The sequence below is a fragment of the Montipora foliosa genome, chromosome 14 (genome assembly GCF_036669935.1).
Source record: "Montipora foliosa isolate CH-2021 chromosome 14, ASM3666993v2, whole genome shotgun sequence".
In the NCBI taxonomy this organism is placed as follows: domain Eukaryota; kingdom Metazoa; phylum Cnidaria; class Anthozoa; order Scleractinia; family Acroporidae; genus Montipora; species Montipora foliosa.
In genome coordinates, this window is record NC_090882.1 from 4,072,073 (window position 1) to 4,085,533 (window position 13,461).

The 13,461-nt window shown below is 40.6% G+C and overlaps 1 protein-coding gene across 2 annotated transcripts in view; it reads right to left on the reverse strand.

The window, feature by feature from the left end:
• Positions 1 to 2,435: 2,435 nt before the first annotated feature.
• LOC137985300 (ectonucleoside triphosphate diphosphohydrolase 5-like) overlaps positions 2,436 to 13,461 on the reverse strand; it is a 19,417-nt gene continuing 8,391 nt past the window's right edge. Inside the window, exons 9-13 of one of the 2 annotated variants that reach the window (XM_068832878.1) lie at positions 12,426 to 12,505; positions 10,867 to 10,938; positions 6,103 to 6,159; positions 5,143 to 5,249; positions 2,436 to 4,198 (exon numbers count right to left, since the gene is read on the reverse strand). In XM_068832878.1, the coding sequence (XP_068688979.1) occupies positions 4,118 to 4,198; positions 5,143 to 5,249; positions 6,103 to 6,159; positions 10,867 to 10,938; positions 12,426 to 12,505 (397 nt within the window). In that variant the 3' untranslated portion in view covers positions 2,436 to 4,117. The remainder of the gene's footprint in view (positions 4,199 to 5,142; positions 5,250 to 6,102; positions 6,160 to 10,866; positions 10,939 to 12,425; positions 12,506 to 13,461) is intronic. The other variant, XM_068832879.1, reaches the window with a different exon arrangement.

Sequence of the window (13,461 nt, forward strand, 5' to 3'; positions counted from 1 at the left end):
TTTAAATAATGGAATACTGATCAATGCCTAATTGAAAGTCAGTCAAATTAAACTGAGAAGTCCACGAGCTTGCCTCTGCCACTAGAATGCTGATACACACGTTACACGAACTATTTTTCAATTCCTCCGAACCAATAACAAAGGAATGCTTGCTTGTTCAACTCTTGAATGAGAGAATTTCTCCCTCTCGTCAACTTGTACCACTTTTCTTTTTATTTCCTTTATGATATAAAAACGTTGCGCATTAAACTATAACCGTACTCTTTTCCTAATCACCAATTCACTTTATTTTCATTCGAAGTTCTCCGCAACTGCAGCGAAATCTATGATGCAGGCTTCACGGTCAGCGGTATATACCGCGTCGATCCTTCGGATGGGCAAGGTGCATTCGGAGTGTTTTGCGACCAGCAAACGGCGAGCGGTGGTTGGACGTTGCTACTTCGTCGTTTCGACGGTTCCTTAACTTTCGATCGGGGTAAAAGAGCATATGTGTATGACGGTCTTGGTGACATCACCGGAGAATATTTGATGGCATTGGAGAAGATACGAAGATTGACAGGTGCCAATCCATTCACCCTAAGGTTCGATCTGGAAGCCCCGGATGGAGAAAAACGTTACGCAGAGTATTCTGGGACGTTACTGGGGGACTTGGCTTCAAAGTTGAAGATAACGGTTGGAGAGTATTCAGGTACGCAACATCCATCATCTTCCATAACAATAATCCTGATATCCTGAAATGAAGATATCTCCCAGAGAGATACCGCAAACGAAAATCGAGACATCGAATGTTAAAATAGCTCTCGCAAACATTACAAACCCACTTGGCATCAGTAAAAGCTTCGTACATAAATATTGGCTTTTTGTGGTAGCAGTGTTGGCACAGTGTCGGCGGAGTGTCGGCGCAGTACCAGTGGTGAGAGCACTCACTCGCCATCCACCAATGTGTCGTCCCAGGTTCGATTCCCGACTAGTTAAGTTTGTTGGTTCTCTTCTCTGTTCTGAAAGGTGTTTCTCCGGTCACTCAAATTTGGTTTGATCTGCTTTGATTTCAGGAAACGACTTACCCTACCAAACTGGGGATTTTCCAAAATTGACAAATTTGTAACATTAGACAGTGAAAAAGGAATGCATTAATTTTGTTTTCTCGGAAAGTGTAATGGTTATGATTAATTGGTAATAGGACTTCGTGTCGTCCAATTCAGTCTGTAATCACACTCGTGATTAAACAAATCGGACTCCCGCTACGCGGTTGTCCGATTTTGTTAATAGGGAGTTTAACAAACGAAGACGGCTACGGCAACGACAACGCCAAGAAGCAGTAATATTATTGGGTAAAAAAACCAAAAAGATCGTGCTGAACGTGCGGCACGCATTTTTGAACAATTCGCTGTCGTACTCGTCAAAACTACTACGTGAAATGGCCAATTTTAAGGGTTTGACGACAACGTGGACAAACTAAGGTGATACTTTCAGTCTCACTCTTTACTTCAAATCCTTCCGTACCAATCCAGTTATAGGACACTTCGCTCACATTGAATAATATAAACAAGATGGAATAATCATGAAGTACTTAGAACAGCTCAAACTGATATTTTGAAGTGACGCTTTCGTCGCCGTAGCCGTCGTGGTTTCTTAAACTCCCTAATCACTCCTATGATTACAGACCAAATTGGACTCCACTCAGTCCTGTTACCATTATATACTATCCCCGCGCGGCCATGTAATATCCTCTCAACACATTTCGTTTTTCTTTCCCATAGGCAATGCAGGAGATTCGTTTCGCTACCACAATGAAATGAAATTTACCACGAAACAATGGGATAACGATAAATCAGGATCAAACTGCGCAATAACGGCCCGTGGAGGCTGGTGGTTCAAGGATTGCCAGCCACAAGCTTGTCTAACAGGTTTATATGAAAATGGTACTCACAGCACGCAAGGTATTGTGGGAATTCGGTGGGTTACGTGGAAAAACGCCAACTTCTCGCTCGCCAGAGTCGAGATGAAAATAAGGCCCGGTTAATCAGATGGACTAGAGGACATAAGTTACCATTCGTTAATATAATAAAAATCAATACAACTTGGCCATTTCGCTTAAAGTTACTCGAAATCTGCAACGAAATTCCATAACGAAGCCTGAACGAGTCGAAGCAAGATTTTATGTTTACACCATCAACGTCATCCGTGTTACAGGACATTTTCGAACACATGCTTTACAAGTCTATTGCCCAAGCTAAAGCAGTTCAACCTTAGACTCCGGCGAGTCCATGTCTTAAATTCAAATTCCCCCTCAGTAGATTCCGGATGCCTGATGCGGCCAGCTTCCGGATTCCAAAGCCCAGGATTCCAGATTCTACAATTCGGATTCTGGGTAACCTTATATGAGGCGAAAGTCAAGCTTGTACATTGGAAGATGAAACCAAAGCACGCCTATATCGGAAACAACTGATTGTTTATTAGTGGAGCCTTATCTACACCTAACAGATAGAAACAATTTGAAACTAGATTTTATAAATAACCGTTTAAAGATGTTACTATTCAAGTAATAATGGTTTACATTCCATTTCGTATTACCAGAACCTATAAGGGTTAAAACGTGTAACGGCCCCTTGTGTGCTGGGAAACAAGCTTCTGAATATTCAATTTGCTAAGTACCATATTTGTAACAACAAGAGCGAGGGGTTTCCAAATATGGTACTCAGCACTGAGAGATTCAGTTCGCACTGAATATTCGGAAGCTGTGAACGCGCGTTACACGTTTCAACCCTTATGGGTTTCTGGTATTACATTTTAAAAATCCTAAGAATCAACTCGTGAATGCAAGTAAATGTTATGAGATGACAAAATTTGTCTTGACATCTTGGAGTTAATTACTAGTTAGCCTAATAATTTTTAGCCGAGGAAAAATGCGACGTTTTCCTTTCTTTTTAAATTTAAAAAATATCTCCCATGAATAATTTTATTTTACGAGGCCATTTTATCTTTAAATTTACTCACGAGTTTCTCGTTTTTTTTCTCTAATTTGTTCCCAGTCCATTTTGGAGAAACCACCACACGATGAATGTCTGGTGTGACTTTGCCCCTCTTCCCCCCCCGACTGCCACAACTCTTTCATCGCGCTTCGCCCCTAAAAGTTAAGGAATGATTTTAGAATATTTGAAATGTGGAATGGACAAGAACTGAAAGTTAAAAAGATCATTACAGTTGGATAAGCAACTTAAAAGCAAGCCTGCAAAAAATCCAGGCTTGAGCTGAATTCAAACTTTTAGAATAATTAAATGTCTGTCGTAGTTTTTTGGGTGGACTAGCTCGAATGGTTCGTATGCTCCCTTCTAGTCCCTCCCCACTGCAGTAATTTTTTTTCTCTTTTAGTATGTAGTATATAGTATGCAGTATGAAATTATTTTCCCTAATGCAGTGAAAATGGAATAAATAAATAAATAAACTCATGACAGCGCGATTGCGCTGCTCTTGCTCTACCAATTGAGCTATCAAGCAATCCAGGTTGGCTTATCTGTCATGATCTTTCTAACTTTCATTTCCGTAGTTAAGGAGCTGGATATGTATGCGTCTTCAACTCCACCTATCGGTGTCAATTACTCTCTACAATGCCAAGCACTATTATGTTCATTTGAATCACGGCCCCACAAACTTAAACTCAGAAAACCACTGATTATAAATATACTTCAAAAAATACTATTTTTACAGCGTGTAATAGTAGTTTTCACCCTCTTGAACTGTTCTCGGTGTACGCGAAAGCAATTCGAATTTAAGAAAATGTATTGGAATGCTGAGAGGTTTGTATACACATCTTTAACAATTGCGTTACTTTAATGAGGGTAATTAAACACGAAGGCACATTATAAAAGAGACAAGAATCCTCCTGGGCAGACGTTATTCGGGGAGTCAAGCAACGCTGTAGCGGGAATGGAGGAAGGCCTCTGTGAAGCTGTGTGTCATTCTAAAAGTAACGGATTCTTCCATGGCGTAGCGGCCATCGAGCTTCTTCAACCCTACCTTCACCTTCCTACCTTCCAATCTTCTCGTACGTATGTACGCCTACAGTAAATTCCAAGGAGTTAACGGTCTCTACTCTGTTGTGCCAACGTTTTTAACATCACCTTGTCATCTTGTCAAACAGATCCAAAGTTGCGCCTAACGCCCAACTGATTTCAACATCGTCGATTTTCCTCTTAAGCTGCAAACAAGAAAACACACAGAAACTTAAACAAACAAAGTCTCTGGTAATTTCAGTATCGCTTTGGTTCCAATGAAAAATCTAGAGCATATTTCCAGCCAACAACAAAATCGTAATATCAAAGGAACCGCTCCACTGGCCGTTGGCTCCCACAAACGACTGGAACGAACCAGGATTCACCAGGAAATTACTATTGGCGAAAGCGTATAGTGCCACTTGTTCCCACAAGTGTTCTTGCATGTATCTGCTTTGCGTTAGGACTGGATCGAGTGATTATCTCAGTGCCTCTCGTGTTATTCGCCAAAAATAACGACTTACGTTTTGGTAAATTTGAAAGACAGTCTTTACGAAAAGCTCTTAAAATTTGCCGTGTCAAAATGATGTGACGAAGAAAACACTTTAGTTTCTGAAAACTTTCACTGTTTGAGCTTTACGCAAGGAGAGTGAATTACTGACGGCCAGGCTATAAAGACGGTAAAAAGACTACCGTCGTAAACAAGACTAAATCAAGCACTTGCAATAATACACAACTTTGTAGGAGAAAATATGAAAACTGATAGAAAGCTTACTGTCGAAAATGTCTTAATTTTCAGTAAAACAGACACCTTATTCCAAAATGGCCGCCATTTTAGTATTCTTTTGTTTCCACGCAAATTGGCCCTTATGGCCTCGTTTTCAAACGTAAGATTCAAAAGAATATTTAACCTTGAACGAGGCCATAAGGGCTAATTTGCATGGAAACAAAAGAACACTAAAATGGCGGCCATTTTGGAATAAGGTGTATTGGCCTTTCCGGGCGCCTCAGCCCGGAGACGTCCCGTCCCGTCCCAATCCCAACCTCCCCCCACCCCTCCCCCCAGCCCTCCAAAAAAAAAAAAGAACCCAGGGAATCAAAATAGGAAACTGGCTCAGCGGGAACATAGCCTTTGCCTGATCCAACGCACCATTAATTGCCGTTTGTCTGTAAAACCATATCCTTCCTTCAATAATGTCACTATAAATGTGGCATCCAAGCAGAGATAAGGCGAAGAACCAGGTACACCGGAACACGCTTTTAAAGAAAGCAGAAATCGTCATCGATTAGTACACCTCCTTCATTAAAATGAAAAATGTGCTTCCTTTTGACACTTCACTCCTAGGAGAGAAGTATGGCCTTGTCGGTCTAAATGACCATTGCGGCAAAAGTTGAAAGAAAGATGTAGACTTGGTCATAAGTCAAGCTTTTGAGCGCGACAGAGAGCGCGAAGCGCGATCGTACGAGCGCGGAGCGCGAGCGAGCGAAAACTCGTCCCGTGTCCTACCACACCAGACAAGAAAACCAAGCGAACGACTTTGAGAAAGTCTAAGAAAGATGTTACCCCGGGCAATGCTTGAAAAGTTCGTTGCAACGTGACGAGACTTGCTGCGGAAATTAGAGATCCAAACTACTTTATGCAACGGTTTCTGCAACTTGTCTTGCAACGTTTTTTAGGTTAAGACGTGCTATTTGTTTCGCAATGATGTTGCGAAACAAGTGGCACGAGAAATTGCCGTGTAACAGCATTCTTTTTTTTCACAATCTCTAAACTGAGCCCATGCCTCTTGCTGACGCGGTCATTGGACAGTTCATGACTTTATAGTTTCTTCACATCTTTCGGAACGTATCCTCAATCAGAAAACGGTAAAACATGTTTTCGATAGTTGGAGAGAGTTTTTCTTAACATTGAAAACATTTAAAGATGCAGCTATGTAACCAGCTGGTCGGGCTCTCCCGTTCTCTTCAGAAATGCGGCCGGGTTGAGGTATATTTTAAGAAAAGGTTGTGCGAGACCACGTATGCAAAGACAGCCTCGAGGCGAATGGAGATTGACGAACGTGGAACATGCCGAAATAGTAGAGTGAGATCTGTAAGCTGGTATACATACATTCTTTTGCCCCACGCACTAAGTCTCCCACTGTAATGGTGCCACCAGTCTGTTCATCTGCAACGGTAGAACTTTGGATAAGACCCAGCACATTTTGGAGTAAAGGCCCTTCCTAACAACTGCGTGGACCGATGGGGTCCGGTACAGAGTCACCGACGACGGCTTCCCTTTAATTAATTTTATTTATTTACTTATTTATTTATTTATTTATTTATTAGAATTTTATTTTATTTTATTATATTAATCATTACGCGATTACTCCAAGTTGCTCGGCGTGGAAAGTGTGTAATCAACATTTCAAGAATAAAATAGGCCATTTCCGAGTTCATGTCTGCCTCCTCTTCAAAGAGAGTCTAAGTTCGAAGTTCTTCTTAGTTTTGGAGGAGTGAAATACTCTTACGGGAATTGAACTCTACTTTATAAAAAATTTCCTTTCCTTGCATACGGCGAGAGCTACTGAGATTTAAACTGACCAATCAGAATTCAGCGAGAGGGAAAAACTGTGCTATCCTTGTGCTATCCGACGTCACGCCAATTGTTTACATTCTGATTGGTTAGATCGGTGGACATTCGCTCAGCCTTCTGTTGTGACTCTCTTGACCGTAGCTTCTCTGAACCAGCGAGACAGAAATGACTCATTGTTCTGGCAATCAATTTGCCAATCCACTTTATCCAGTTTATGGATTGGTCTAGCATGTGATTAACAACCAGGATCGCTTGTGAACTTTATTCTGTAGAAGAAGAAGACGTTGCTGAGTGAACATTTTTACGACGAAATCCCTTGGTTTGTACTGTTCAGCACTTTGATGTCCGATAACTGATCAATCACATTTGGTCGTCTGACCATATGAAGTTTTTTCAGCTCTTGTTTGTGTCCATCATGATCGAACTTCAGGTGAAGCGCTATGCTGCTTTATGCCAACTTCGGTGGCTTGTGGTGAGCTTGCCTGCTGCCCAAATTGTTGTTGTATTTGGGCAAGATTGGTCTTGGGTTGGAACTTAATAGTGAGGGGAACAATTTTTCGTTCATCTGCTGTGCCAGACAACAAACAATCCTGTCGGGTGTTCCATGTGCTTGGTGAGTCTTGCACGACCATCGTCTATCAGATCTGAATTGGAGTTTTCTTTCAGTGATTACAACTTGCGATCGTTCTGCAAACATCTACGTAGCATGCAGCACTTTTTAGTGACGCGAGGATCCCCGGTCCGTTTTGCTGTTTTAAACGGAGTTCTGCCTTTTGTGAGCTGTTTGTCTTCAGTGCTTGTACTTTTTCGTTTGTTCCTGGTGGCACAAAGTAACTTTGATGATTTCAAAGGACTTGAATCCTTAATTGAATTAGCAATTTTTGTATTAAGGAACCATTAAGTGAATGTTACACAAAATTAGGAGAAACTGTTGGTTGAATAGACAATATTTGTAGACATAATTATCTACCCAGTTTAAGTACCTAGCTCAACAAGTTGTTTGGCTCCACAAGTTTCAGTTTCAGGCCAGGTACCCGAATTCACCCAGGTACTGTTGCACACTACCATAGTTCTTTGGAAATTGAATAGCTCCTTGAACACCTGGTTGCTTGACAAGAAACTTGATGTGTTTGTTCTCTACATTGGTGAATCCAGCCACTAACTGTCCATTGTGGATAAACTCCAGACCAACTCTTCTTTCAGTTTAATCTTTGTTCTTGGCAGGGCATCAATAATGGTGTCCCTTGTAAAATGTTCGTTTAAAGAGTTTGTTTAAGTTATTTCCCATTTCATAGGGCACTGTGGTTGCCAGATTCACTTTCAAACTTATCATGGAAATGCAAATCAATACCAGTGAAAAGTCAGTCCCTTGAATTGTTGATAGAAAATTTATTTAAATGCATATTGAAACATCAGTTGAGGAATATTTTTTCCCCACTTTGTGAACCTAACATACATTGCTGCCATTTGTTTATTGCTTGGTCATTCAATGTCTTGATCACATCAAGTAATTTATTTTTTAGGTATTGTGTATCTTAATCTAAAAACTTAACTGGTTGCTTTTTGGAGCCCTTTTGCGGCATATTTAGATAGGCAGGAAATGTTCCACATTTTATGGTAAATAGTTCTGCATAGTTTTAAGGAACATTGCAGCAAAATCTAATTGAATATGAGGCTAAAATATGCTGTTTGACATTTTGTGAATTTAAAGATTATTAATATTGTTTGCGCTTGTTTTAAAAGGCTTAAGGTTGGCACTCAAAAGTGTTCCTTCTATGATCTTATTCTGTAAAGATTACCTTGGGAGAATAGGATCAAGGCCACTTTTTTCTTCTAGCTTCTTTCCCCAGTGCCCTCTGAGAATGGAGTTAATTTGGTTTTGCCCAATGTTGAAAGATGAAACAATGCCTAAACCAGCCAGCCACAAGGAATACTTCATGGTGCTTTTTTTACAAACATGGGCATGAGGGTGCTCGTAAGCATCTGAGCATTGTTTCGCATGCTTAAGTGTTACTATAAATAATCTATTTCTCTAAGAGAGTCTTCTTTTCTTGTTGGTCATTCAAAAGTTGTTGGAATAGCTTGTTTGAGCTGTTGGATAGACGCAGAACATTTGATGAGGCCCTCCTGGGGAGAGGAGTCCTTGTTCCCTTTACATATTTGCTTGTGTTTCCTTGTTCCCCAAATTACTTTCAAACTTGTTCCCAGCTTTTTGATCCCTAAAATTTAAATTGGTTTTCTTCCCTTGTTCCCTAAAATATTTTGATATTGTTAAAAAAACCAGTGAGGAACATTAAATTTTAGTTACCTAAATTTTGAAATTTTAGATACTAGATATTTTATTCATATTCTCACATTTTTATGTATATATTTCTTTTTTTCTTTAATATTATTTTGTGGAAAACCTGTAAAATAGCTTCAGATAAGTGTTTCTACCCACGTTAAATAAAGATTATGTATGTATGTATGTATGTTACTCTGTTCCCCAGTTTAAATTAGCCATGTTCTTTTCTTCCCCAAACCCCTGGGAGTGCCTCTTTGTTGATGTTGATTCTCTTATTGGCCTAATAGCAATTCACTGTTGAATTGCAAGACACAACAAGTTCTTATTTGGGATTGAGGGAAGAATAAATTTTCGCACAATAAAAGAAACACAATTTTGACTGCCCCTCCTAGATCTTGCTCTTTTCAGATAGGAACCAGCTTGTTTGCACCTTTCTGGCGACCTGCGGGAGGGCAAGCTCTAGAAACTCTTCCTTAGCGAGCCTTCCACTGAAAAACTTTCCAAGTATGGCTTTCTTGTGTTAAGGGCCGAGGGTTTTGTGCAAAATTAATCAGCGGCTTCCTTGCAGCTTCTAAAAGGTGTTCCTTCGGGCAATGGTTAGTAAACGTTTTGTAGTGCTTATACAAATTTTCGCTACGTGAAAATGTATGTTCACACGAAAAAAATATCAGCTTGACAATTTTTCTTTCCCGATACTCCATTTAAAATGAACGAGAGCGCCATTAGTAATAAAGGGCCAGAAAACCATTTAAAACATTTTGTGTCAATTTTTTTGTCAACAAACTTGGGTTGTCGGCGAGCAGAATTCGAACGTGACCTCTTATGCTTTGGCTTTTATTTGTGCTTTTTCTAACTATTCTAAGACGAATTCAGGCTGGTATTTTCGAATCAAGTGCAAGAAGACGGCAAAACCGTATCGATATTTATTTGAGTTAACTTCGCGAATAAAGACTTCGACCGCATCCTTGCGTAGATCAACAACAATGTCATTTACGAACAACCGAAATGCACTGTTTCCGGTGAAGGGGCAAATGATTGACAGGATAGCACAGTTTTGACTGCCGCGCGCACTGCGGGCGCAGGTTCCGTATGCAAGGTTTGTTTTAGTATGCAAATATGGATGCTGGTCACATGAGCGAAAACACTCTATTGAGGTGCGTCTTTTGAGTCAAAATTTAAAATTTATCATCGGGTGCTCACGACCTCCACCTAACATCATATTTGCTCATGATACGTCATTAGGGAGCTTCAGGTAAGCACGCGCGTTTTTGAGACGCGGACCGCAACCGGAAGTGAGCTACTTCCCCTTTTACCTTGTCTTGACACTACTACATTTACATTCCTAAGTATCTTTTCTCCATCAGAGATGATTAATATGAAAATCTTGGGAGACACCACCGTCCCGGCACGTGAAATGTTCTCTTCCGCCGGGTTGCCGTTAGCGTCGCAAAAATGCGCTTGCTTAAGCACGCGCCTTTTTGAGACGCGGACCGCAACCGGAAGTGAGCTGTTTTCCCTTTTAACTTGTCTTCACACAACCACATTTACCTTGCTAAGTATGTTTTCTCCATTAGAGATGATTAGTATAAAAATCTGGGTGACACCACTGTCCTGGCACGCGAAATGTGCTTTTCCGGTTGCCGTCCGCGTTTCAAAAACGCTTATTGTCAGGACGAAAGCGGCGAAAAAATAAACCAAAAAGTAAAACGCATCTGCGGGACGGGACGGGCGAAGCCACTTTCAAAGGAACCATAATACTCTTTATTTGCGCCCCAAAATTTTGCAAATGAATTGTTTTAATTTTCTCTATTGGGACCACTGTAAGTCCCAAAAGAAAACTGGAAACAAAGCTTATGCAATGTTTGGAGGGCAAAGAAAGAGTATTATGGCATTTTTGAAAGTGGCCCAGTGTCTGGGGGCGTTCTCATAGCCACCGCTGTCGCCTTTGCTTGCACCGCACAAGGTGCAGGTTCACGTGACAACTAAAGTGTGTAGAGAATTAAGTACAGTCTCACCAATTAAACCCATATCGACAGCACGGTCGTAGAAATAGGAGAAAGCGTACATCTCAATTGAGCCAATACCAACTGTTACAAAAAGAAAAAGAACTAATAGTTAGCCACAGACAATTATCCAATACTTATTTTTCAATTCTCGGTTTTCACATGACGTCACGACCGCCATGTTGCTGCCCCTAAACAAAGAAAAGGCGGCCATGTTGGTGCCCCGACCAAATCCTCCGGGAATTTAACTCTATTATTATGCAAATGCTTCCCTTTGTTTTCGTTGAAAAACATGGCTGTTGATCACGTGAGTGAAAACCAGCAATTTTTCAATAGGACTTTAAGTATAAATCATAAAATGTGATACAAACTCAATTTTGATAAACATCATGGTGAACAACTTGTCCAGAGGAAAACACCTCTTATCGTTTTTCACCGCAGTTATAAAAGACCTCTTTGACGGGGATATTAGAGAGACTTAAGGTGCGTTCGATTGACTCTATTCCGGAATAAGAATACGTGGAGTGATGATTCAAAACGTTAGGTCTGGTGTTTTGAAGCAACAAGGATAGTAAAGATATATTTAAATTAGCATTTTATCAGGCGTTTGTTAATATTAAAGTAAATCGTCGTAAAAACGAAGGATTTCTAACTTCTATTCCATGTTTTCCTTTTCCGGAATACGGTCAATCGAACGCACCTTAGCAACACGCTGGAGGCAAACCACAAACGCCAGGACGAAATTTACGTTTTGCTAAAAATCAAAGAAACTTGTTCCATTTCCTAGTTTCAACTTCTCGACAGAGGGGAGTGGAGGGAGAGGAGAGGAGAGGAGAGAGAGACAAGTGAAGAAAGAGGAAATTTTTTATGCTTTGCGGGAAAACTGCAGCCTGCCGTTTGAGCGATGCTAGCTTTCTCCAATATCTAAATAGACCATTTTCGAATTCTCACAGCTGGACTGCATCGAGGATGAAATGGAGGCTAATGCTGGCAAATTTTAATAACCAGCTTTTAATTACCATTCAATTAATTAATTAATTAATTAATTAAATTGATTACCTTTTAATACCCAAATTTTAATCTTATCACACACAAATTAAAATTTGAGTGTGAAAAGATTTGCCCGCATTAGCCTCCATTTCATGCTAGATCCAGTCCAGCCGTGAGAGCGGGCCTGCCGTTGTGGTTATCACCCGCGGTTTCCCACATCTGCGATCGCACGTGGGCCGAAAGGAAAGGAAAAGAAAAAGAAAAGGAACTTTAAATCTACGTGCCTAGTCGTTCTAGCGCTGGAGCACTAATTGGGGATGCTGTAAACTGAAATTAACAATTAACGCAAATCGAGTCAAATGTTGGTTTTTGAGGAGAGGGGAAAACCGGAGTACCCGGAGAAAACCCTCTAGGTGCAGAGAAGAGAACAAACAAACTCAACCCACATATGACGCCGAGTCTGGGAATCGAACGCGGGCCATATTGGTGAGAGGTGAGTACTCTCACCACTGCACTATCTCTGCACCCCCGAGTTTCAGGCGATCTCAACCACACACATAGGATTTGAGAAAATCATTTACCTGGTTTGTGAACTTTTGAATCCACAACAAATTTTTGAACTTTCTCCGCGCAAGAGTTAAATCCATAATTACCCAAACCACTAGAAGAAATAAGAAAACCATTAGTAGTTTAGAATATGGGCTTTCATTACGAGAACCATCAAATTTCTCTCTCAAGCAGCAATCGTGGTACAACTTAATATATATATTTAGACAAGTCTATAAAGAGCGCACCTCCTCAACTATTATTTATACCTAGTCTGCTTACCATACGTCCAGTCCAGTCTTCTCATTACTATAAATTAGTCTATTTTCCCGTACTCTCTCTTGCTCTTTTCGCCATTTTTCGCCACCATTATTCAGCCTGTTTTCTAGTGCTCGTGCAAGCTCTTTCTTCAGCCGCTCTTCACTATGATTTCCTCTCTTTATTAGGGCTGTTTCTAGCTCTCTCTCTGACTCGTTGTTTGTCACTGATATATCGCCTGTTTTCTAGTGCTCGTGCTTGCTCTTTCTTCCGCCGCTCTTCACTATCATTTCCTCTCTTTAGTAGGGCTCTTTCTTGCTCTTTCTCTCTGACTCGTTGTTTGTCACTGATATTTCGCCTGTTTGCTCATGCTCTCAGTCGCTCTCTTTCACGTTGAGCATCGTTTACTCGTCTCCTGCTCACTGTTTTTTTCCCTTAGATTGTTTCTTGCTTGTTTTACTAAAACAAAGTTTCAAATGAAGTACGCTTGGTACGCTGGCCATGCAACGTTCCATCTAAAAACGCGGGTTTTTCCGTCGTGTAATGACGTCATAACCAGTATTTGTGAGAGAAGGACCGGTTGGAGCAATGGAAAGAGGATTCACCTACCAATGTTTCCAGGGTTCAACTCCTGGACTTAGCGTCGAATGTGTTCAGATCTCTTTCACCTTTATACTTACGCTTTTCCCTTTAACACAAAGCCAAAAATCGCGTTGATGTTCTTTAATCTGATTTGCTTTGATTTGCAGTCTCCCACTTTATATTACAGTATTTGAGATGAGGTTTTCATAATGAGATTATTATCGTTTGTAG